General features: G+C 48.4%; 1 protein-coding gene across 9 annotated transcripts; it reads right to left on the bottom strand.

Annotated features, from left to right (window-relative positions):
• Window positions 1–572: 572 nt before the first annotated feature.
• Window positions 573–22303, bottom strand: Socs2 (suppressor of cytokine signaling 2). 9 transcript variants are annotated; one of them, XM_041670708.1, is made up of 6 exons: window positions 20910–21111; window positions 20275–20448; window positions 19125–19485; window positions 16899–17350; window positions 13845–13936; window positions 12160–12452 (listed from the first exon to the last, which is right to left on the bottom strand). In XM_041670708.1, the coding sequence occupies exons 3-6, from the start codon at window positions 19261–19263 to the stop codon at window positions 12347–12349; spliced, it is 789 nt and encodes a 262-aa protein (XP_041526642.1). In that variant the 5' UTR covers window positions 19264–19485; window positions 20275–20448; window positions 20910–21111; the 3' UTR covers window positions 12160–12346. The 9 variants fall into 9 exon arrangements, with proteins under 9 accessions (XP_041526667.1, XP_041526642.1, XP_041526652.1 ...); XM_041670733.1 differs by lacking the exons at window positions 12160–12452; window positions 20275–20448 and adding an exon at window positions 573–672; XM_041670718.1 differs by lacking the exons at window positions 20275–20448; window positions 20910–21111 and adding an exon at window positions 22002–22303.
• Between the last annotated feature and the right edge of the window lie 3629 nt (window positions 22304–25932).

Here is a 25932-nt window from a genome sequence, read left to right as displayed (position 1 = left end):
TGGGGCGGCAGCAGCAGCTGCCACGCTGCAGACCCATTGGGCTCCGCACTCCGGGATGGGGATGGTGGCAGACAAAGAACGCTGCTGCTTCGCCCGGTGGCACCTCAACCCTTCCCTCTCCAAGGCCGGGGTGCGCCCCAGACAGCGTCAGACCCCACAGAAAGAATAGAGACCATAAAGGAGACGTCCCCCTCCTGCAGTCATCCTCCCTTCCCTCCCCCCTCCCTCCCCTCCCCCCCCCCCCCCCCTCTCTCTCTGCTTCTCTGCTGCTATCTTGATCCTTCTCCCTCATCCAGTTCCTCGAAATAGCTCAAGCCGGCCTAGTCCTCGCTTCTGTGTATGTAAATCAAGGTCGGGCTGCTTCCAGGCTCTAGCTGAGTCAGTCCTGTCCAGCTTTTAAGAGACCAAGTTCTCTCTCCTCGGGCCTCAATAACTCTCGAATTAGATGTCAAGTCTTTCGGAAGACCGGCAGCTTTTTTTTTTTTTTTTTTTTTTAACTTCTTCCAAATCTAAAACATTTACTCCCGGCTCCCTAGCCGAAGCGTATCTCGTAAAAACTGCGTTTTCGTTGTTGTTGTTTTCAAGCGTCATTTTGTTCCAAGAGTATGCCGAGGCTTCGCTGCTCGCCAACAAGCCTTTGCTTGTTCTCCATCCGCTGGGGTTAGGAAGGAGCTAGGGAGAGTAAAGAAGAAGTAACTCGGGTATTGCCAGGTACTCGCTCTCGCTCACAACAGCCTCTTAACTCTTAACTCGCTCACAACAGCCTCTTAACTTCGGGTGCTGAGGATATAAATGAAGTGGAAGGCTGTGCTTTCGCATGCCTGGTCTGGGAAGCTAACTTTTCAAAAGCCCGTTTCTCCCAAACGTAGCTCTCCTTGCCAAAAAATAAAAATAAAACAGCAAGAACGGCAAACAGCAATCAAACCTTTCAAGGCTGTCGCCAAACTGAGTCGTTATTAGAAACTAGAGAGGAAAAGGTACCCTGTTTCTCCTAAGCCGTGGCACTAATCTGATGTCAGTAGCTAAAGCTGTTATTTTCCTTATTGGAAAAAGGCCAAATACCCGGTTATTTTTGAAGAAAGGCCGTCTAAACAATCCAGGACTTTGTCAACCTTTCAGCTGTGGCGCTCACAGGACCCAGTGTCACAGCCCTGGAGACTGAAGTGTCTTTGTTTTCTTCAGCCACTTGAGAAAAAGTTTCGCCACGGCGTCCTAATGACATGAAGTCCTACAAATCGACTTGGAAATGTCTAGATGTGTTTTTCCCAGAAAAAAAAGGGGGGGGCAGACATCGATTTTCTCAGGCAACCATCAAAATATATCAGACCTCAGAAACTATACATTCCTGGACCTCACACGGAGAGTGGCAAGGAACCTGTGGGGAGCCAACCAGGGAGCCCAGCTGCTGTGGTGTCTGCAGTCCACAGCCCAGGCGGCAGAACTGTCACTAACCACGGCTCACAACGGCAAAGAAAACCAAGCCAAAGTAAAAACTGTAAAGGGCAGTGGCAGGGGGACTCTTCCAAGCCACCTTTCCTATTCCTGGTTTGAGATCACATTGAACACATTCAACCCATGGCGCAGGAATCAACATAGAAGCTCACCTAACGTATTTGCAACTGCAGCTTCTAAAACTGATATCGAGAATTGATAAACAATACAGTGACCTTGAAACAAGAAGTCTCCTTGGGAAGAATCAGCTTATCTTATAGTCATTCCGCACCTACTGGGAAAAATAGAGCAGATGCTACAGACTACAGGGCACTGTCTGCGTGCAGGTTGCACTCTGGCCAGAGAATCAGCTGGAGGCTCAAAAGGTGTATGTAGGCTTAAGCAGGGCCAGGCCTCTCTAGGGAAACAGGAGGTGGAAGGAGGAAGACCGGGAGTTCGAGGCCAGCCTCAGTGAAGTAAGGAGGTCAACACCAACGTGAGCTATATGAGGGTGTCTCAAAAACCATAAACCAAAACAAAAACCAGGACTGACAGACAGAGAGGAAGCGAGCCAAGGAGGCTGTTTTTCAGTACGGCTTTTCATACTTGACTGTTGGAAACACGTTCCAGGTTTTACTAGGGTGAAATTTTAAGAGGTAGGTACGGGAGGCAGGAAAGGGTGGAATAAACATAAAAGAAGGTTGCTGCCAGGAGGCCCTGACCCTACAAAGAACACAGGTTACTAAGAAATGCTGAAGCCAGACAAAGAGTCTGCCCAGGGAAGAGCGCACCAACTGGTTATCCGACACTAAATAGTCAGCCCTGAACACGTATGTACTAAGTAACCCCGCACAGACTAAGAAGGTGGTATTTATGTACTTAGGAATATACATGTACACAGATAAACATGTATGTGTATATGCATACATACATACATACATGGATGTACATAACAACAATTGCTGGAAAAAAAAGAGGCCATGAATTTGAATGAGAGCAAGAAGGAATCTATGGGCGGGTTTGTAGGAAAGGGTGGGAAGGGGAAACGATCTGATTACATGTTATAATCTTTAAAAATAAGAGAAATAATTAAAGAAAAAAAGAATGTTACCCCCAGCAGAAGCTGGAGGGGTACAGTGAGGTTCTGAACCCCTCCTTTGCCTCACATCCCTGATCCATCAGTAAATTCATTGTCTCTATAATCTCCCACACATCCAGCAAGAGTACTGGTCTCTGTAAATATTGTGAAGATCATGGGGCCTTCTCGTAAAAATGTACTTAAACCACACACACACACACACACACACGTGTGTGTGTGTGTGTGTGCAAAAATTGAATAAGACTAAAATATAAATGTGAAATATTTCCCTAAGCTGTGACACAATAATTTATGTGCTTCTTTATTGATTCCTTAAATAACAAGATACAGCAATAGATCTAATACCCATATTAACTTCAGTTTGTTGTTTTTTTTTTTTTTAAAAGTATAAAAGATATTTTTGCAGTGCTGGAGAGATGGCTTAGTAGTTAAGAACACTGGCTGCTCTTCCAGAGGACCCAGGTTCAATTCACAGCACCCACCTGGAAGCTCACAACTGTCTGTACTTCCAGTTCCAGGGGGTCTGACACCCTCACACAGACACACATGCACATAAAAGAAAAATAAATCTGAAGAAAAATAAACAAAATTAGAAGGGGTTTTGAAATATACGCGATAACTGTGATCCCAGACCAAAACACCAGGTTTCTATGGGGGATAACCTCCCATCCTTTGTAATTCTCCCGCCTCTGTCGCTAGGCTCACATTTGAAGGACTGCTATTTCTCATCGTGAAGATGGCGACAACGACTGTGCAGACTGGTTTCCGAGTCAAGCTCACAGACCCCATGCAAGTCTTGGTGGCCAAAGCCGAGGTTGAGAAGCTCAAATCCTATGCCCGAGGCGGTCAGTCAGTTCGCAAAAGCTTTTGACGGTTTTCATTTCCCAGGTAAACGCTGAGATTTCTGGAAGATGGGCAAAGCCCTTAGTGCTGTGTGTCCCTCAGGGTTTTAATCAGGTCAACTCATCCTCTAAGCCCAAGGACAAAAGTCCCCTCCTCCCTGATGTCTTCCTTGATTTCCCAAAACAAATCTAGGTGTTTCCTCCCAGGGCACAGTGCTCTTCCAAGTTATAAGTATCTCTGTGGACCAGACGGTGGTTGGCTCCAGGACCTTGTACAGGACACCCCCAAACCTCAGATGCACACATCCCTTATGCAAAATGGCAGAGCATTTTTGTATAACTTACATGCAGAGTTTAAGTCATTTCTAGATCACATATGATGCCCCACATGTATGTCAAACAATCGACACAACATGCAGGAGACAAGGACAAGGACCTGTGCATGAACGGTACAAGCACAATCTTCTAAAAAGCACCTTTATTTGTGCTATCCAGAAACAACATGTAGTAGTCCGATCAGCCCAGGGCCCTTTTCCCTTGGATTCACTGCTCCGTGATTAACTGTGGTCTGAAAATATCAAGTAGCCAACTCTAGGAATAAAAATGCTCAACTTTTTTTTTCTAGTGTTGTCTTGTTTTGGGTCTAGTTGTTCTTTGGTGGGCAAGAATTGAACCAGCATCTTGCACACAGGAGCCAAGTAAGTACTCTACTACATGTTTTATTATTACTTATTTACTTACTAACTCACTTTTAAGCCAGCCAGGGTCTCACTATGTAGCCCCGACTGTCCTGGAACTTGCTATGTAGACCAGGTTAGCCTCAACCTCACAGTGGTCTGCCTGCCGCTGCAGTTCCTCTGCATCCTGAATGCTGAAATTGAAGGCGTACATCACCATGCCCTGCCGCTATACGTTTCAAATAGCTTTGCTTCTGGTACATTGTTAAAATTATTGTTGCCGGATATCTGAATGCACTGTGACATTCTGGAGTTAAACCTTGTTAACAAAGTTAAGCCTTGAGTCAAGAGGCGGAGTCCATGACTAGCTGACCGGAATTAGACATAGAGATTTTGGAGGGCCCGGATAGAGAGGCACAGGAACAGACAGGGAGGGACTTGGAGAGATTCTCAGCTCTTTCTCTCCATCTGGGAAAATGGAGAGAGTCAGCTAGTCATTCCTCTGCTATTTTCTAGATCTATCGGGTTTGTAACCCAATATCTGACTCCTGAGTTTGTATTAATAATAGAACAATTTAGGTAAGCGCTTCCAATTATTCTGTTTTAATATTACCTATTGTTAATCTTATACTGTGTCTATTTACAAGTGAAACCTTCTTACTGGTGTGTGTGTGTGTGTGTGTGTGTGTGTGTGTGTCACAGTCTATACTCTCCATAACTTCAAACATCCCCCGGGAATCATGGAACCCATCCCCCCAAGACAGGGGTAGGACTTATCCTGTAACTGCTGCCGGAGGCTTCTTAAAGACAATATCCTTTTCATTTTCCCCAGGACCATGTCGTATGCATGGTAGACAGAGATGCAACTGTGGGATGACTGTGTGAGTAAGCAGATGCATGAATAACTAAATAAATACACAAAAGATATAAATAAATACGAAGAGGAAGAAGTAAGTAGCGTGAGAGTCTCCAAGCCAGGTTAGTCTAGCAAAACCGAGATGTATTATTGAGGAAGAACCTGAATTCCATTTGGAAAGCTGTAAAGTAGTAGTAGATTCTGTATGTCCTAGTCTTGTTAGAACTAACAGTCCAAGAATCTAGTAGAGGGTTGTTGTCTGTTGAAACAGAGCATGTTCTTCTGTTATACAGCTGTTTCCTGTAGAAAAAGACCCCAATCTGCTTGTACCCCAAAATAGAGTGTAGAACTCAGTTGGTGCTAATGAGAATACAGTCCTCTCAAAAGCAAATTAAAATCAGTGATTAGGTATCAATTTATCACGAGAAACGTATTTCATTTGTAATGTGTCTAAAAAAAAGATTTCATTTTTGGTTGAAAATTGAGTTTTAAAAAAAAGTTGGGCGTGGTAATGGATGTCTGTAATCCTGGCACTCAGAAGGTAAAGACAGGAGGATCAAGAGTTCAAAGCCAATCTCAGATACATAGCAAGTTCAAGGTCAGCCTGTGCCACATAAAACTATATCTAAGAAAGAAAGAAAGAAAGAAAGAAAGAGAGAGAAAAAAAAAGGAGGGAGGGAGGGAGGGAGGGACTTGTAAAAAATTATTTTTCAACTTCATGGCCAATTAGGTGAAAGAGTAAACATTGAAAGTGAATGAGTATATAATTTATTTGTGTTGAATTATTCACACTGGAGAAAAAGACAGGCTTAATTTTAACAGAGTGAAGAAGCCCAGAGAGACATTAGTAGAGAGCTTGGCTCTTTACGATGCCCGGTTTCACCTCAAGACAGCCGCAGACCTTTCCTTTGGCTCAGAAATAACTAAAAGAAAAGGAGGGATTGTGCCCTACTTGCAGAGGCTTTGAAATACTGAAAGGAAGGTGGGTCACCACTAACCAACCCATAGGTGTCCTGCTGAGTGTGGGAGAAAAGCTGTCTAGGAGGCAGCGTGGTGTCTGTGGTGGTTCGTACCACTCACCAAGCATTTGTTTTCTCCTCTGGAGAGCAGGGAGGTTTGCCCTGCCTGCCCATGTACAGAGAGTGGTTAAGGTACTGGTAAGCATGCATGCTGGCAGGAGATGTTTCTTTTCCCATTGGCTCAGCACTCCAGAACCATCCAATTGGTGGCTGCTTCTTCAGACTGGGGTTTTGCGGGACTAAGAGCCTTGTTGTCGACCTGACAGACTCGGATGTAGGGATCTTCGTTATTTTTAAGATATAAACCTCTGCTGTTTAAGTCATCAAGCATCTTGGGTTCGCAAACAGCAGAACCTAGCCTGCTATGAATGGTGCATCTGTGCTGTGGTGGTTTGAGGGAGATTGCCCCCCCCCCCCCACCAAAAGACTCATATGTTTGCTTGCTTGGTTCCCAGTTGGGCTGTTGGGAAGGATTAGGAGGTGTGGCCTTGTTGGAGGTGTGGCCTTGTTGGAGGAGGTGGGTGGCTGGGGGTGGGGCTTTGAGGCTTTCCCCCTCTCTTCCTGCTTCCTGTGGGTCAGGATGTAAAGCCGGCCAGTGTGCTGCCACGCTCCCCACTATGATGTAAATGAACTAAACCTCTGAAACTGTAAGCTGGTCCCCAATTAAATGCTTTCCTTTATAAGAGTTGCCTTGGTCATGGTGTCTCTTCCCAGCCACAGAACAGTGACTGACAGTATATTCGAAGAATTAACCTCCTAAGAAAACAAAAGAATAATTGGAAAGAGATGAGGGGTGTGGTTTATACTGGCTAGGAATGGAAAGCTTAGAAAGGGGGAGGGGGAAGAAATACATTTAGATTAGAGTCTTCTAGAGTCAGAGCCTGGGACTCGGCGGTTCCGTAAAGTATTAACAATACTGTATTTGGACATTGGGAAGAGTCATGCCCTCTTGACATTAATCACATGCTACATATTACCCACATCCGACTGTCATACAGCACTGAATGAAGGTATAATACGTTTACTACAGAAATAGGGAAGAATGAATAAAGTCATAGTTTTTTTTGGTTTGTTCTTTGGAGTCAGGCAGCTTTGCGCTCAAATCCCAGCTCTAACTTTTCATACCCTAACTTAATGACTCCAGTCTCCTTATCTCTAAAGGAGAGCTCAGTGGTTTGTTGTGTGCCTTCAACGAGGTCGTATATGGTGAGTACCAAGGGCAACGCCTGGCATTACTGATTTCTTCCCCGGTCCTTTGGGAACCCAAGAGCTGCTGCTCTGTTTTAGAATCATTGCCGTCTTCCCATGCTTAGAACACAATGAGTTCCGTGGCCTACCCAACACAGCTTCAACCTGCATCTCCCGGCAGCTTTGAATTGTCAGGTTCATACCCCCATTCTCTCCCTGACTACTACATCCGTCTATTTTCTACTAGCTTAACAGACGGCCAAGGTTTTATTTTATAAAGAAAAGAAGTGAGGTGCACCCACAGAGAGAGCCAGACTTTCAACTCAGTCTCATGGTGACTAACTTATTCTGTGAGAAAAAAACAAGTCTCTACCACCTTTCCATGGCTATCATAATAGCAAGTAAATGTCAACCTGACTCTCGTTGGGAGCAAAGGGGAACTCAACAATGGTGGTGGTCAAGAGTCGAAGCCAACACCCCTGCTTTAAGACAGGCCCAGGAGGAGCCATGCATGATGGGGCCATACCTATAGCATACCTCCGCAGTAGGCAGAGACCAAAGTATCAGATGATGAAGCTCAGGAGGAGGAGACCAAATCTAAGATGGCTAGGGACCAGAGAGATGGCTTGGTGGTTAAGAATGCTTGCTGCTCTTTTGTTGAGAATCAGCACCAGAGTTCGGTTCCCAGCACCCATATCAAGTTGTAACTCCGGGTCCAGGTGAGCTGAAGCCTTCTTCTGGCCCCCATCGGCACACACACACATGTGCCCACACAGTCACACACACACACACACACACACACACACACGTACATCGATAATAAAAATAAAACTTAAAAAAAAAGTTGATAGTCAGACAATGGCGGCACACGCCTTTAATCTCAGCACTTGGGGGGCAGAGGCAGGCAGATCTCTGTGAGTTCAAGGCCAGCCTGGTCATAGAGTGAGTTCCAGGACAGGCTCCACAGCTACTGCGAAACCCTGTCTCGAAAACAAACAAACAAAAAGATGGATAGACTAGGCAAGAATGTCCACATCCAAAGCTGTTTTCAAATGGGGTAATGGAGAAAAAGAGAAAACTTTTTTGGTTTTATTAAGGAATCTAAGAATCTCCTTAATATGTTACATAGTGTGCTGGTGGTGTTTTCATAGCTTTTGTAACAAATTGCTTGTCAAGTGAACACAAGTTCAACGGCCACCTACCTGCCTACCCTTTAAGGATCAATCGAAAACTAGAATAGTCTAGAATTGGAGACATTAGCCATTGCCCACATTTTCCAGAGAGGCCAGAGAAGAGCAAAGACAGCTCTCTGTGCTCCCCCATGATGGAAACCCAGCCGAAGAGTTATTAGGCTAACAGTAGGTATATGTCAGAGCTTACTCCATCACAACCAAGGTCTAAAACCCCAAGTCTAAACTCTAAATACACTCCAGGGCTCACAGATCCACAACTCAGAGAAAAACCTAAAATTCTTCTTACCTAGCTAAAAGACTATGAAAAGGAAATATATGTAATATATATTACACACACGCACACACACACACACACAAAGAATTTGTTTCTCCAAGATTCTATTATAGCATAGAAGTAAAATCTGTGCTAAAACTTAATGTCAACCTGAGGCTCCAACAAAATGTGGCATTCGCCCTTCCTGTCTCCTCCCCTCCCAGCGTGCTCACAGGTGAGGTAACTTCCTGAAAATGACTGACTAAAAAAGCATCCACGACTCCATCTCTGAATTTTACAAATGTCGTGACTAAGACTCTAAGAAGTTCAAGGTCTGGCCTAGGACAAAGCAACTCGAGACAGTCTCGAGGTCTTTCCCGTCTCAGTTCAGCAGGGCACCCACAGTGTGGCAGATCCCTGCTTTCCTGAGAATGCAGAGTTATCCCAACTTGCCAGTATCAAATGGAAAGCTGGCCGACCCAAAACTCCAAACCTGAGCCTGGTGGCAAACGAGGCCACCGTCTGTTCCTCGCCGGCACCCTACTGTCTTCCTATCTGCCACATACCCATCCCTCTCCTTAAGTCTACTCTCCTGTTTCCAACCCCAACCCTCAGGGATTCCAGAAGGACAGCAAGCACACAGCACAAGCCAAAGCCAGCTGTTTGTTCATATAAGGAGCTTCATATCAGACCAGGAGAGGAGAAAAGGGTAGATAACAGGCATATTACATACATGGATCAAAATATCATAGTGAACCCCTTACTGTGTGTGCAATGATTATCTGGTAACAATAAAGAAATCCTACTGGAAGAGTCTGGGGAAAAAGGAGGAGGAGGAAGAAGAAGAGGAGGAGAAGGAAACAGGTTTTGATCGGCTCCCTACTCTCTACAGGATACATCTAAATTTTTCATCAAGCTAAAGTCATTCCCAGCTCTCTATGTCAGCACGCCCCCACAAGACTTGGCTCTACCCTCTTCAACCCCAAGACCAAAAGATCTTCCTCACCGAAGATACGTACCTCATCTGAAGACGCCTTCCTGCCTTAATACCTAAGTATTAGGAATTAAGGTTCCTCCTCAGAGGCCTTCCCTAGCCCTCAAGGCAAGTTCGGGGCTCCCGTCCTGTGGTAACTATTATGACTATCCCTGCATACATGTTAGAGTCTCGGGCAGGATGACCGGGCATTGTGTTTTCCATCTTCAAGCTTCCGTTTTATTTTCAGTAAAAGGAGAATGTAATACCTTCCGGGTTGTTGTGGAGACGAAGTGGAATGGCGCCACAGGGCAGGAGGCAGATCAAACTATTGAATAAGTCTAAATCCCATCTACTCCACCTCTGCCCATAAGGGAAAGGGGCTCCTTTAGTGGAAGAGGATTCTCTTCTCTGAGTTCCTTGTGAATAACACAACGGGTGCCCAATAAATGTTGCCGGGAAGGAGAGGGGCAGAGAAGCATGCAGGTGAGAAAGAAGAGTAGAGGGGATGTTGTGGAATAAATGAATATAAATAGAAGCCAAAAAAAAAAACACCCTGATTTGTTAGGCCTGGATGAGTATAAGTACTGGCCACAAGGCTTAGAGGCTGGAGGCTGGAGAGATGGCTCAGTGTCATGAGCATTCATCACTCTTCCAAGGACCTGAACTCAGTTCCCAGCACCCACAGGTGTGAGAGGGTAGCTCACACCTATCCTCTGATGTCCGGCCTCTCTTGAGTATCCATGCACACACAGATACACATGCATACATGTGAATAAAAATAAGATCTTCTCCTCGGCTCTAAACCCTACAGATAACGCTGATGCGGAAAAGATGCTGAGGGAGAAAGGACCTGGTCCACCAGGACAAGGTAACGTTGCCCTATATAAAGGTAGAACCCGGTTTTTATTAGAAATGACTCCTGTTTCTGAGAAAGTAGCTCACTTGGTAACAGTGCTTGCCTGGAGTACAGGAAGCCCTGTTTTCACTCCCTGGCACTGCATCAACCAGGGGTTGGCACCTATCTGTGTAATCTTGGCAACTGGAAGGTGGCAGCAGGAGGATCAGAAGTTCAAGATCACCCTTAGCTATACGGGGAGTTTGAGTCTAGGTACTCAAGACCCTGCTTCAGAAGGATTTTTTTTCTCCTAAAATTGCCCACTCCTGCCCCAACTTCAGAACTAGGATTGGTACAAAGGACGATAGAAATGAATTGGTTGGGGCTGGAGAGATGGCTTAGCTGTCGAGAGCATGGGCTGCTCTCCCAGAGGACGTGGGTTCAATTCCTATCACACACACAACAGCCACTGTGGGACAATGGTCTGCACCCGGTCGCTTATATTTTAAATAAATGCTGATTGGCCAACAGCCAGGCAGGAAGTATAGGCAGGGTGACCAGGCAGGAAGTAGAGGTGGGGCAACGAGAATTCTGGGAAGAAGAAAGCGCAGTCCGCAGTCGTGACCCAGCCACAGAGCAAGATGTGACTGCCTTGCTGGAAAAAGGTACCGAGCCACGTGGCTAACATGGACAAGAATAACGGGCTAATATAGTTATAAGAGTTAATAAAAAGCCTGAGCTAATGGGTCAATCAGTTTATAACTAATGTAGACCTCTGGGTGATTTCTTTGGGACTTAACGACTGCGGAACTGGGCAGGGCAGGAAACTCAAGTCAACAGACAGCTCACAAACTGTCTATATAACTCCAGTTCCGGGAGATCTGACACCTTCACAACAATGCACATAAAATAAAGCTGTTTTTTTTTTTTTTTTAAAGAAAGAAGTTGGTCCTAATTTTAGGAGAGCTAACGGGGTACCTCATGATGGACTCAAGAGAGCCCCCCAACACACTAGTGAGGCTTCAACCCTTTACTTTTTGCCCAATTCTTCGGTGGCTTATCAATATCCTTAAATAAGAAGGGCAAGGAGGATAAGAAGCCATTTCTCTGTCAGTGGTTCCAGGAATGGGGATGAATGGAGAGGAAGCAGAAGCTGTTGAAAACCAATCGTCTTAACCCGACCTTCTCCACCCTTTATTACCACAGACAATGGAGAGCAGAGAAGCAAATAAAGGGTTTGCAAAACACAAACACACTTTCTGGCCAACCCAGAATGAAGGTCTCCTACCTAGAAGTACAGGGAAAAGAAGCCGGCAACCTAAGAGAGTGACGTTCATCGAGGTGGCAGAAGTTAAAATCGGAAAATAACATCCAGGGGAAGAAACAACAGGGAGTCGGTTTTCCTGAAAGCTGAAGATCACAGCAATACAAGATCAAAATCTAAACAGGAAAAGGGCTGCCAGATGAACAGAAGGGGGAAAACCATTTGGCAAAAAGGCTATCTTTTTATCTTAACACCACTGGGAACGGGGACAATCTAGGAAAGTCTATGATGTCCTGCGATGATTTAACTAGCAAATATGTCTCGTTCCACCCAGCAAAGGGGCTCCCTGGGAGGAACGTGGGCTTGGACAGAGGAGGAAGCAGCTGGCATAATTTCCTCAGCTCTCACCAAGCCTCTGGCTTGGCTTTCCCTTCCCCCTGTTCCTAACAGACGAGGCCTCAGAAGCGCTGTAACCTATTCCAGCCATCCCAAAGCGTGCTCCTTCTCTAAGGTGACACGGTCTCTCTAGGTGAAGGATGGAGTTCAAAGTGAGAGCTGTCTATAAAAGCAGTTTTATTTTTATGGCTCAGTAAATGTTTATTGAAGTGAGCATCCCCTTCCCTGTGAAGGAAGGCACTCAACAGGTCCGACCTCCCTTGTGGATGGGAGCTGGGGAAGGGGCGGGAAGACAGCAGGCCTCTGCATCGACTGACCTACTCAAGCCTTTGGGACGGGGAGGCTTTTCGAGGCTGGCTCCAGCAACAGCTGTCACAGACACTGAGTGTGAGGTGAAGTGACTGTAGCCATGCAGGAGAGAAACTGAAAAAAAAAATTATTTAAAAGAGGCTGGAGAAGATGAGCAAGCCGAAGAGAGAAGAATTGCTCTCAGCAGCAAACTGAAGAAGGGCCCTCTTCCTTCCTTCCCAACAGAGCATAAACTCTTGGAAAAGAAGCTCTGCTTGTTTAAATAAACAAGCTAAAAAAAAAAAAAAGTTCGAAGTGCGGTGTTTGGGACTAGCTGTGCTTAAAAACCTTAAGGGAGCTAAAGAGAAACAGGTTTAATCCTAAGGATCCTAAATCTGTCAATTACCTAGCTTAAGGAGACGACTGCTTCCCTCTTTCAAAGGCCCATGATACAGTCACCAAGAATTTAAAATCTAACGGGCCGTGATAAGAAAATGAAAAAGAAAGGCAGGAATGTGCCCAAGAGGGGACAGGAGCCAAAGAGGACTCTACTGGTGAGCACCGGAGAGCAGACAGTCACCTGAGCACCGTGGCTGTGGGGGGGTTACCTCTGCCAGGCATCCTGAACCCATCAGACAGCAGGGATGGGAGGGCTGAGATTTTAAAACAGCACGGAGATTAGAAACGCTGAGACTGGGCTGGAGATGTGGGTCTGCGGGAGAATGCTTGCCAAGCGTTGAGGAAAGCCCTACGTTCAATCTCCAAAACTATCTCCCCCCACAAAAAAAAGATGCCTGAATTGCAAATGAACGCAAAACACTACAGTGGATCAAGACATGTTGAAATCCAGCGGAGTAGCTAATCCTTGAGACTGAGGCAGAAGGAGCCAAGAATTGAAAGTATCCCACTGTGGTGTTATTCCAAAGCCTGATTTCACATGTCAGAGGAAGAAAATTTTGAGTTGCATTAACGGCAGCAAGGAAGAGTACGGGCCGTTTGAACAAAGGGAAGACGTGCGGCGAGTTTACTGCTCCAAGAACCCGAGAACCTGCTTGAAGGTTGCCGGTTTGCTGGCTACAGCACGGGCAGAAACCTAATCTATGAATCTGAAAAGCTCTGGCAATATAAAGGACCTAAACTACGGATCCAAACAGTGTGTTCAAATGTCAGGGTTCTAGGGAGTTAACAACTGGAAGAGAGAATACAGGCCTCTAAGGAAATGACAGGCTCAGAGCCACATTCTTTCCTTGGGAGGGTAGAAAGGACCCGAAGATGGACGAGGGCTACTGGGAGCCAGGGAGGCTTCAGCCCAGCTGTTAGAGCCACAGCCACTCACCCCCTCCTGCCCTGTGCCCAAACCCACAACCAGAAGGGCACAGTCTGCTCTCGGGACATTCCATCCCTTGGATTACTTGATGACGTCTCTGTCTCTACCCTCCGCCAAGCAGGGTACAATTTTCTAAAAGCAGGGGATCCCTTCCCAAGAAAATAAACAGCATGGAACAACCAACAGTCCCTTCCTGTCACCTATTCGGATTATGTAACTGCGATGAAGTCAGACTTCCATACCGGCAACACAAAGCAAGACCTCCATGCTCATACAAGCCAGAGTACGGCCCCTAAAAAAAAAAACAGCTGTCATTGTCCACTGGAAGGAAGGACATTCATCTCTGCTCATTCAGAGCAGTCACTTAAGTCTGGGGGGACAGTCAAACCCTGCACAGGATACCCCACGACAACAGCAACACTTAGAATAACAACAATAAATAGCCTTACTAAGGCTTCACACCCCCACCCCCACAGAAAGACAACCCTGAAAATTTTTCCAACCTCTACTGAGGTTCATTTAGGGGAATATGTTCTTTGTTTGTGTTTTACTGGATCTAAAATGGGGCGATCACTGGTAACTGGCAACGTTTAGCAGCCACCCAGTAAAGGGGCAAACTGACCCCTTCGCCACTTATTATGAGCTCCCCTTTAGGGGGTGCTCAAGGAAAAAACCACTGACAAGACTGATGGCTGGAGGGCCGGCGAGGTGTCTCAGTGGGTACAGGCGCCTGCCAGCAAACCTGAAGACCTGCGTTCAATCTCTGGGACCCACACAATGAAAGGAGAGAACAGATCCAAGTCAATTGTCCTGAAGTTCCCACACATACAGCCTGGCACAAGTGTATGCACACTCACATGCGTAGATACAAATAACACATTTCTTAACTTTTTTTCAGAGATTGGGTAGAACCTCACACAGACAGAGTGCAACACTAATTAAGGTATCTGTACTAGTCTGGTTGAGGCAACAGTTGCTACCATAGCCTGCTCTAACTGGTTAACTCAATAGGTGTCGAAAAAAATCACCTCCCGTAAGTACTGTACTTTGCTCTTTCAGTCCTTGTGAAGATCGAACGAGATAATATGGGTAAGGTACTGACTAAGAAACTGGCACACAAGGAACTCAATAAATAAATATTAGAAGCTGTAAAGCAAAAAAACGCTGTCCCCTGATGCCTCTCAACTTTCCTGGACTGGGAAGATATAAGCGATCGGTTTCACAGCCAACGGCGGAGAAGCCTGGGCCATCTCCAGCGGCAGGTCACTTGCTGCCATAATGTGGAACTTGTCCTAATGCCACAGGCACTCTCATGTCTCGCCCCCATCGGCTGAGAAGTGGCAGGAGACCTGTGCAGGCATTCCACAGAGCTCCTTGCTACTCATCATATAAGAGATCGGCCAGGAGTCAGGCATTCTACCAAAGAAATGTCCGTGTCGTGAAGAAGAAAAAAACGCAGCATCTAAATGTCCCAATGAGAAGGTTATTGCCCCACCGTTGACTAGACTCTATAAAACTAGCTCTTATTTCAAGATTAGGCTACAGAGGCTCTTCCTACGCCACGCCCAGCAATCCTTGGTGTTGGGTAGACTTAATAATTCCTTCGAGGTGCTAAACTACTTGGGAATTTCAAAAACTGCAAAGTACGTACGATATGTGAGAAGCGAGTTCTCTTAATCTGCACTTGATAGTTTTCTGCTCACTCCAAGTACACCCATAGTACACCAGGCTCGTCTTTCGCCTGGAACACTGGAGTCTAGGGGCTGGCAGGGAAAATGAGTGGCGAGAAAAACGGACATCGAGGCTCCAGAAAAGATGACCCATCTGTAGCAGTCATGAGACTGGGACCCAAAGAAAGGGGCCGGAAGCTTTGCCACTTTTGTTTAGTATTGGGTCTGCTCAGCTTGTTAAAGGGCAGACCCCTGACATCACTCCAATCGTTGCTAAACCATTCCTTTTGAAAACGCCGAAGGCCTGAGGGTTATACCCGTCCAGCTTGCACAGGACCAGGCTGTCTGACAGCCCCTCGTCTGTAAACCGTGCTTTCTAAACCACGCAGGGCAGGTGCAGGCCTAATTTGGAGGCGAGTGAGTTAATGTTCTACCCTGTGCTGATTGCTTATATCTGTTTCACTTGATGTAAGTTTTTATGACAACCTTTTATTACCACGGAAATGGACATCTACAACTCAAAGTAATAAATGCAAGTTGTAAAAGTCAGAGGTTTTTCTTTATTAGTTAATACATTCTAATCGAATAGTAACAGCAGTAAATAAACAGTTTGAAAAACAGGCAAGTTACCCCCTATATCTGGAAGAAAAGTAAGTCAGTATTCTACATGGTAGAAGGGAGACAGCTGCTGATGTCCGTGGTCAGACAATTCAAGGACAACTCGGAAACTTCTAAAGCCATTTCCAAAAATCAATGGCAGTAGGTTAAGACTCACAGCTACGTCAAGGGGTAAAATGTCTCTATCTACATTGGGTTTTATTATCGAGGATTGAGTTGCACCTGTGTAGCATGACATTCTTGTCTTTAGCCTTAAAGGAAAAGAGAGATGTCTCTTCCGTTTGCACCAGTTTGAAATGTTTCTGTAAGTAAGGCTGTCTCGAAATGGATTACTACAGTACTCATTCACGGGAGAGTTCATACGTGTAGTAAAAAGACAAATACAGGATCTCGCAGTGACTGGTTTTTGGTTGGTTTGGTTAATTGCATAAGATGAGGGGTAAATACAAACATGATCGGTTTAACGAAACTCCTACCGCATACACCAGGATGGGAAGCATCCCGTGTTCTCACGCAGACTGACCGCCAGGCATCTAGAAGTGGAGCTAAGCCTGGGTCAGCCAGGGTCTTCTCCTCCTTCAGAAACTCACATGGGACTTTCTCGCCTATGGGGCTTGGGACTTTTAACCCAGTGCATAGGAACCCGAAAAAGGCAAGTCATTCTGGTAGCAAGACTCCCTCGCCTTTACTTGGGATGTTTTGTTTTTAATTTTAAAGGGCCATTTGGTCTTGATCAGCCATAGGAAAGGAGGCATCACTCAGCTAAAACTACCTAGGGGAATTTTAAAAATACCTAGCTACATCTTCACACCTTTAAATTAGATTGAGCTCGATTGTCCTTAAGAAAGAGTTCTGCGCCGTTTATCCAGAGAAGGGCCTCCGGGTTCTCTTATACATAGCTGCATTCGGAGAGAGTCTATATGAGGCATGTGTTTTAAAAAAAAAAAAAGAGAGAAATACTTATACCTGGAATTTATAGTCTTCCAAGTAATCTTTTAGTCTTGTTGGTAAAGGCAGTCCCCAGATGGCACCGGTACATTTGTTAATGGTGAGGCGACAGAAATGCTGCAGAGACGGCGCTGACGTGTACAGAGGTTTGGTCAGATACAAGTGGACAGTCCCATTCCGAGGGGCTTCGGGGCCTGTCCGCTTATCCTTGCACATCTGAACATAGTAGTCAATCAGGTGAACCACACTGTCAAACTGCTTAAGCTTGGACTTGACACAGATGATGGAATCCAATCGGAATTTCCCTTCTTGGTACTCAATCCGCAAGTTAGTCGGTCCGGCTGACGTCTTAACAGATATAGTTAGTAGGTAGTCTGAATGCGAGCTATCTCTAATCAAGAAAGTTCCTTCGGGCGTCTCTTTTAATTTCTCTTTGGCTTCATTAACAGTCATACTTCCCCAGTACCATCCTGGGGTTTTCATTCACAGAGAAAAAGAAAAGAAAGTGAAACAGTTAATTATAAGAATTTCTGGAATATGGTCTGCACGTGGCAGTCATCTTTCTACTTGTTTTGTTTTGTTTTGTTTGAGACGGGGCCGCATGTAGCATAGGCTGGCCTCAATTTTACTTTGTAGCCAAGGATAACCTTGAACTTCTGATTCTTCTGCAATCACCTCCCAAGTCCTGGGATTTACAGGCCTGCACCACCATGCTCAACTAATTCTTCTTGTTATACCTATTTTTTAAAAAATGCCTGCTGGTGGAAGTTTATCAGGAACTATCACAAATCCTTTGATGGGTATTTAATAAACACTTAAGTCCATTCTAGGCACAACAGTAAGCCAAGCTCTTTCTTTTTAAAAGATTTTCCGTAGCTCTTCTTCAAACTACATTAAGATTTTCCTCTAACGAGCCAAAAGAACATTTGCAATATGATAGACATGTTGGCTGAGAAAAAAAAATGATACTTTCAGTATAGTTAAATTGAGACAAAAACCTACTAAGTAAATTAGAAATAAATTAAAAGTTAGGGGAAAAGTGGAAAACTTATCTCCAGTATTTCCAATAAAAACAGAAGCATCTTTTTTGAATGGTTGGTAGCCCCCAGAGCTGCCCTCAAAGAACCTGTAATGTTTAGCCTCTTTTAGAAGTCCTAGGAAGCACTACTTTGTGGACTGCTTTGGTTAAAACTAGTTAAGTTTGGGGGGAGAGTGCATAGTATCTGGAACTTTAAGTTGACAGTCTTCACCATATTCTTTTGGACTTTGCCCTGGTTCAAATTGTATTACAACCCCAATTACAACCCCTGTTCTCTGAAACTTTTATTTAATTGTTTTGGTCATATCCAGAATCTCACTTACAGAAGACATTTCATTTAATAAGTTTGAATAGCGTGCCCTCCAATTCGGCCGACACCCCTCTTCAAACAACACACACACACCGCCAGTATATATCCGGGAAACTTTCCCGAGGAGGGAAAGCCGGGGGCGGGGTGGGGGGGGGGGGAAGCAGAAAGAAAAGACTGGAACTTTTGCCCCTCCTTCCCACAATCTTATTGCTACCAAAAGTTGTCTTGCCTCAAGACAGATTTTTAACTACAAGAGTTGCTTTCGTGAGAAAAACACTATATATACTTTTTCTTTTTCCGCAGATGCAGGGAACCGCTTCCGCACTGCGCAGAGCGCCGCCTGAGACCAAGCTGTACCTGGAGGCTGTCCTGGGCACGGCCCTTGCCAGCTGCTCTCGGCCAGGCTACCCTGCAGCTGCGCTCCACGCAGACTGTCTGTCTCCCAACTTGGCCGCCACCGTCCCGGGCTGCGGCGGAGGCTGAGCCCCGGGAGCGCACTCAGTCCAGCCCCACTGGCCGCCGGCTCGCCCTCCGTTAAGGGAGGCACCGGCCGCTTTTCTCCCACGCGGGTGCGAGCAGGAGCGCCTAAGCCCGAACCCCGGCCGAAAGCAGCCCAGGGTCACCGCACTGGGACACCATTCCCAGCTCGCACTCTGCCCTCCGCCCAAGCTCCAGCGTCCCTCCACTTTGCTTTTTGTCGCCACCTAAGATCCCGCCGAGCCGGCGGGCATCCCTCTGTGCGGGTCCCCGGCTCCGGAGACGGGGACCGGACGCCGGAGACTAGTCCCATCGCTCTCACTGCTCCCCACCTGAGCCGGCGTCCCTGCCGCGCTCTCTCCACCGCCTTGGGGGAGGCGCCCCGTCTCGCACTCCTTGCCAGCCGCCAGCTCCCTACCTGTTTGACTGAGCTCGCGCAGGGCCTTGGCCAGTCGTGCCGCCTCCGGGGACTGCTCCTCAGCCGACCCCGCGGTCCCCCACTGGCTCCGCGTCCTGTCCGCGCCATTCCCGGAGGGCTCCAGGCACCGCAGGGTCATGGGAGAGGAGTCAACACGTCAGAGACAGGTGGTCACCCGAGCTGGGGCCAGAGGACCTCGCGTCCTCCTTGGAAGTCACAGGGTATCCCAAAACGAGTCTCTGCGGGGTGTCCGAAATGGTGGCGGAGGGGGAGGGGACTGGAAGCAGCTGGTTCCTTCTCTCCAAATTCCGGCAGAATGGTGTGGCAAAGTCTCTCGCAGACACGGTCACCCACAGATCGCCTGGGAAGAGACAATGGGGCAGAGATTGGGTCAGTTTGGACTGGACCCCTACGGCCGAGGTGGGGGTGGGGAAAGAGACACGTGGAAAATCCCAGGGACTCCTCCGCCTGCGTGCTTCTGTACCATTTAACCCCAGGCATCCAGTCAACGCCCTGCCCAGCTCTAGGGGAAAGACGGGTAAAAAGAGAGCCCAGACCCAAGACGCTAGAGTTGGCCTGAGTGGAGAGGGTCAGATGGAAGACAGGGTGAGAATAAACAAGGTGTTTTCCCGCCCAAGAACTGTGCTGGAATCACACACAGAGAGCCTAGGGAACAGTCACCTGCGGGTCGGGACAGGCCTTTGTCAAGGGCAAATAGGAAAAAAGCATAATAAATGCAAAGAACGTGGCAGTTCTCTGCACTTGGCATTTCCATCCCACACTTCGGGCAGCCCCATGGCCCTAGGAAGGATGCAGCCGGCAAAACCTGGTTCCACGCCCTAAAGCGCCGCAGGGCTCCTGGGTCGCCAGCCGAGGGTGCTGCGGTGCGCCAGCCGCTGCATCCCTGCCGCGAGGGCGGCCTCGGCCCCATTCCTGAGGGCTTCCCGGAGCACGCTCGGGACAAGGACGAGGGGGCTCAACGGCGGTCACTCCGAGACGCGGAACGCTGCTCTTGCAGCTGCCGCCGCGGGCGCTGTCGAGGAATCGGCCGGAGCGGGAAGCCCCCGCCCGAGCTCCAGATGAGGCCAGGGGTTGAGCCCGCGACAGCGAGCGCAGCGGGTCGTGCCATCAACCAGCACCGAGGTCTTACCTCCGCCGCGGCGACTGCCGCCTCCGCACCAGGAAGCCTCCCCAGCGGACATGGGGCGGGGGAGCCGGGGAGAGGAGGGGTGCCCGTCTGAGTTCCCCCGTTGGTGTTTATTTGAAGAACGAGATGCCTGGGGATGCAACCGGCTCTGCGCTCGGTAGAAGCAGCCGGACTTTGCTGCGCCGAAAGCAGACAAAAAAATCCCAGGGATCGTCGCCTCGCTCTCCCCAGCCACCCCAGGCTGACACCCCTGCTCGCTAGTGCCGGGTTTCCCTCCAGCTGTGGCGGAGGAGATGGGCGAAAGAGAAGGGGTGGGGGGGGGGAGCAAGGGCGGAGGCTGGCTGGGAGGAGCGGGAGATCAGGTTATTAGGATTATAAATTTGGATAGCAGTGGTTGGGGGTTGGGGGCTCCGAAGACTTCGCGAGGCTGAGAAGGAACCCAGGAGAGGAGGCAGTTGCATCCGGATGGGGCAGAGCCGCGACTCGAACTCTTCCCCGAGAGCCCTAAACTGAGGAAGCCCAGGCAGTCCGCCTGCTCCAGCGCTCTCACTCCGCCGCCCTCTCCCGCCTCCCCCCCCCCCCCCCCCCCCCCCCGCCACTCTGCCCCGGGCGGAGCCTTCGGGCTTCGCGAGCGGTACCTGCCGCAGGCTTCCGGGCTCGGGGCACAAGGGATCTTGAGTCCGCGCGCCCGGAGCCCCGGCGTGCACTGTCCGCGACCCGCGCAGCGTCGGCGGTAGCGGGAGGGAAGGCTCATGCTTCAAGGGAAGCCCAAGGCCCGCGAGCCGCAGCGGCGGCGAGACTTGGCAAGAGTTAACCGTCTGTCCCCGGAGCAGAGTGTGCGCGCGACTTCCCAGCCCCGCGCGCCTCCCTCCCTCCCTCGCGCGCTCGCTTGCTCCCCGCCTCCCTCCGCCCCTTGCGCCCCGCCCGGCCGCTGCGGAGGCCGCTTTCCAGGAACTTTCCAGGAATCCGTCTCACGTGACCGCAGCCCCCGCCAGCGCTTTAAAGAGGCTCGGGCGCTAATGCGCAGGCTTCAAGGGAGCCGGCCTGAGAGCCGGTGCGGATGCCGGTGGCTGCGGGGTGGCGGTCTGGGACTCCGCCCTCCTCTGACCCTGCACCTCGGGGTGCTCGGGGACAAGTGGGAGAAGTCCCTAGCCAGTGCCTTTTAGGCGGCCAGTGCCTGCCCCTATCGGCAGCAGCTGAGCACCTTGGTCCCCGCCCCCCCCCCTCCGAATAGAGTTGCCCCTCTCTCTGGCTCGCCACGGGAGGAGGGGATCTTTTTCCAGCCATCCACACCACCACCGGCCTGCCAGACGCGACCCTCTGCAGTCCCGGGTGCACGGACAGGCGGGAGGCGGGGCGGGGGTGGGGGTGGCCAGAAGTCGGTCCCTCCCTCTCTAAGACACACGGAGCCCGAGAAAGCAGGCTAGGGAAAGCAGGCTACTGCCCAGGTCGATGACCCCTCCTGGGGGCCTCGGAAGCTAACCAGAGGCGCCCCCCCCCCCTCCGCCAGTGCCCTAGAATAACGAGAGCGAGCGGAGACCAGCGCCTCCTTAAAGCCGCGCCGCTCACTGCTCTCAATCCCTCCCCCTGGAGTTCGGGCGGGTAGTCCCCTGCACCAGCTTTGCCCAGCTCCTCCCTTCCTCCTCCGCTCGACTCCAACGTGTCCTTCCGGAAGCCCCGAAAGGCCCACCCGGCCCACCTGCTCGAACCCACAGAGAAGGTGCCCTTACCTGTGCCCCGGTCGGTTGCGGGGTGACGGGCCCGGTGCGTCTGTCTCTGTGATTCCCCGCAAAACCGGGGACCCGGATCCCAGCACCTCTTTCCTAATGGGACCCTCACCTTGCACACTGTTGGAGGTCACCTGGCCTCCCATCCTACATTCATCAACGCCGGGCCCTGAAAAGTGACCCACTTTAAATGTGACCTACTTTTCCCCGAAAAACAAACAAACAAACAAAATAACACTCATGGGAAAACCAGATTCAAAACTTCGATAACCACTTTTCTTTGAAATACTGTCCTGTTGCATCACTGCTCAAAAGCCTGAAAGGTCAATGGCCACTTTTAGTTGAAGCTGCGGCTATGGGGAAGTTGGGCAAGGGAGGCTAAGAGAGGGTGGGGGAGGCGCGGTTTCCAAGCCTTTCCTGGTGCCCCGCCTGCCGGCCCTGAAAGGAAACACAACCAACCAGCTCCAAGGTCAGGAGCCCTGGACCAATTTTTATCCACAGTAATTTTTTCCTCTTAAATAATCCTATACACGTGACAGGACAGTGAACAGAGGGGATGTAACGCAGTTTAGAGAGGGGCTTTGTTGGCGATGGATTCGTGAGCCTGGAGCTGTTTGTTTTCTTGGACTCTTCGAAGGGAAGGGTGGAGCCTAGTGAAGTTTGAGAAAGCCTGTAATACAAAGCGGTCGAGTAACCGAACAGGGCGCTCGCCTCCTATACACCCCTAACCTTTTCCGTAACATTAAAAGCTAGATGAAAGCTGTTGGGGCAGGTTAATACCGATGAACAAATCAGATCCCCCATAGCGTCTCCGAGTAGTCAGAGGCCCAAATTAAACTTTAAACCACTAAAATGTCTCTGGTTCACAAAGGTCAACATTTTCTGTATGTGTGATGGTTTCTTGGTAAAGAACCTTCGAGAAAGTGTGTGCCTATGCTTATGAATTCATAAAGTGTGTGCAGAAATTAAACAAATCAATTCCTACTTATCAGTTAGACTATATCTTCCAACTGTGACTGTGTTACTTTACGGATTTCTGTGCCCAAACACCTGGCAGCGGCAGTGTAGGGGGCAGAAGGATTGATTTTGTTTCATCGTTTACAGGACGTAGCCAAGGAAGGCCTGGGTGCTGGAGGACCCCCTCCACATAGGCAGGAGTTAGTGGTGCCGTCTGCTAGAGAAGGGGCCAGGAAACAGGTATAATCGGTTACTTCTACCACCCGAGAACCCCATTCTAGCAACCCACTTTCTTCAGCGAAACTCCACCTCCTAAGACAGAGGTTCTCAATCGCCTTAATGCTGTGACCTTTTAATACAGTTCCCCATGTTGTGGTGACGCCCCCCAGCCATAAAATTATTTTCATTGATACTTCATAACTGTGATTTTGCTTCTGTTATGAATCGTGACGTAAGAATTTTTGGAGACAGAGAGCTGACAATGAGGTCCCTACCCACAGGTTGAGAACCATTGTTCTAAAGGCTTTACAACCTTCTAAATTAGTGCCACCAGTTAGGAAGTAGTATTCAAACCCATAAACCTGGAGGAGATATTTCCTCCATTTTTTGCCTCCTGGGCCTTCGCACGGATGTGTTTCTAGAATGTCTCCGATCCAGGGCAGGGCGGACTGTCATCATTCACCTCAGTCTGTAGGTACACGGTTTACTGCAGGGACACCAAGCTATGTAGGATTTTTCAAAATCTGACAGATTTTGTATACAGGAACTGTATTAAAAAGTCACAACATTAAGGCGATTGAGAACCTTTTGTTTCTAGACTATTTCATGTCCAGCATTTTGTCAGTCTTTTAAATCCTCTACAAACACTGTGGGAGCCATGCCGGAAATGTCTATGAGATCCTGGCAAGCAAAAAGGGAAAAACAAAATTATGCAATTATGCAAGCATCTGGGCAAAACTGGGAGTGGATGTGGAGACGGGAAAAGTATGTATTTGAGGGTAACAGAAAAGGGGTGAAATTTAAAATCTGACATTCTTTAATCTAGTATTTTTGATAGTCGTTATTTTGCCAAAGTCACGTGTGAATCAATGTCTTCAATTGCCCTGACGTAGAGTATACCTTATCGACCTTGGACTTCGGCATTGAAGGACCTCTCTCCTGAGCTCTCGTCCTGTCCCTCATCATCACCTTTGGAGATGTCTAATAGGCATCTCCAATTAAATGTCCCAAACTGAGTCCTGATGGTCCCTCCCACTTAGGAGAAGAGCACACTGTGCCTTTGCACCCTCCCTACCGCTCGTCGCCCACCGACTGCTTTCCTGTCCACCTGTGGACCAATCTTCCCATTCTGATTTCCCAACAAACTTAGACTTGAAGGGCTTGCCACACATCTAGTGCACACCAGGACAAACCGCCCAGGTCACTGGGGTGTCTGCTAAATGGCTTCCTTGCTCTTTTGCAGCCTCTTGACAGAGAATCAAGAGCAAATATGCTGAAACGGGGTCCTTACTATGGTACAAGGAGGGAATGGGGGGGGGGAGTTGTTCACAATACCAAAGAGCCCCTTCCATTCCCTGCATTGGGGAATAGCCTGGACTTGAACACCTCTTCTAAGGGCACCAAACCAGACATGTTTGTTCTGCAATGAAGATATGCTAATACTGTCATTGACATATTTCTACCAATTTACAGAAGTTGGGTGACCAATAGGTGATCTTTGGCAACTAAGTCTGATAGGAATGAATCTCATGTACTCATAGGCTGAAAGTACGTATTTAAGGGTCCACTACCCCTCCTCCTCTTTAAATGCATCCCATCCCACATCTTTACACCAGTGACACAGAGCATCCTCAGCCCTCTAGAGCACACATAAACCTGGTTTATCCATGGGAGTAACTCGGGCCCTGGGACGCAAGGGCCCTGTCTAGTGTCACAACCCCCTCAGGCGTTAGATCCTCCTCTTCAAGTCTGAGTAGAAACGCTTCAGGAGAAACAGCAATGATGACCAAGTAGGTCAGAACAAAGACGGCAGGAAAAGGAAGCTGGGGCTGGAAGGGCAGGAAGAGATTCCTGCGCCTTGGAACCCAACCTGCATGAAGCTGTCCTTCCCTTGGGATTCATGGGTATGGGGACCGATGACTTGAATCTTCCCCGTCCTTGTTTGATTTGGACTTCGGTAACTGTAAGCCGGGATATTCTCATGCTGTCACCGGGCTAAGTGTGAAGGGACTTAAAAGGAAGAAATGGAGTAGAGTCCTCAGAAGAGGAAGACGGGAGCTACTATCTATGCTAAGAAGCATCTCCCACTTTTCATCCCCATGTCCCTCTTTTTTTTTTTAATAGTTCATTTAAGTTCATTTTATGTGCATTGGTGTGAAGGTGTCAGGTGCCCTGGAACTGGAGTTACAGACAATTGTTAGCTTCCATGTGAGTGCTGGGAATTGAACCTGGGTTCTCTGGAAGAGCAGCCAGTGCTCTTAACCACTGAGCCATCTCTCCAGTCCACTTTTCATTCTCACATCCCTTTCCTAATGTCCTACTTATGTAGCAGAGGACTCACTGGAGGTCAAAGAAAAGAGAAGAGGAGGTTACCCCTGGAATTGGCACCCCTAGCCAGGGTTAAGTTTCAGGAGAAGTGAGGCAGATAGAAGCCATCCTCCAGACTTCTGAGACCTAAGAACATAGCAGGTGACCGGCCACGCCCTCAGATTTTTCCCACAACAGTGTTTGCTGATGGGTGGAGCTTGTTAGTGCTATTCAAATCAGAGCTCTCTTGGGAATTCTTGTAAAAGCAGAAACTACAAACCACGTGCCTTGGGGCTGACTTCTTCAGACTGGTTGGTGGGTGCATCACCATTCAGTACCAGAAAGATTAAAAAACTTGATGGATTTCATTCCCACCCAGATATCCAGCTTAACCCTCTCTCTTGCCCAAGCATATGATCTGTCAACATGAGGTCGCATTCCCTCAAGACAG

Source organism: Microtus oregoni, unplaced genomic scaffold, assembly GCF_018167655.1.
Source record: "Microtus oregoni isolate MIOR12 unplaced genomic scaffold, Mior012 000001F_ref0000356, whole genome shotgun sequence".
Taxonomy (NCBI): Eukaryota; Metazoa; Chordata; class Mammalia; order Rodentia; family Cricetidae; genus Microtus; species Microtus oregoni.
This window is presented reverse-complemented; position numbering and strand designations above follow the sequence as displayed.

What these genes read in the sequence shown, in the direction of transcription:
- Socs2 (XM_041670718.1), bottom strand. Translation starts at nt 19,263, where the DNA reads ATGACCCTGCGGTGCCTGGAGCCCTCCGGGAATGGCGCGGACAGGACG. An exon ending in GCGCGAGCTCAGTCAAACAG is followed by an intron (nt 17,351 to 19,124) that starts GTAGGGAGCTGG and finishes TGAAAACCCCAG; the next exon opens with GATGGTACTGGGGAAGTATG. An exon ending in TGGAAGACTATAAATTCCAG is followed by an intron (nt 13,937 to 16,898) that starts GTATAAGTATTT and finishes TTTTTTTTTTAG; the next exon opens with GGGCCGTACTCTGGCTTGTA.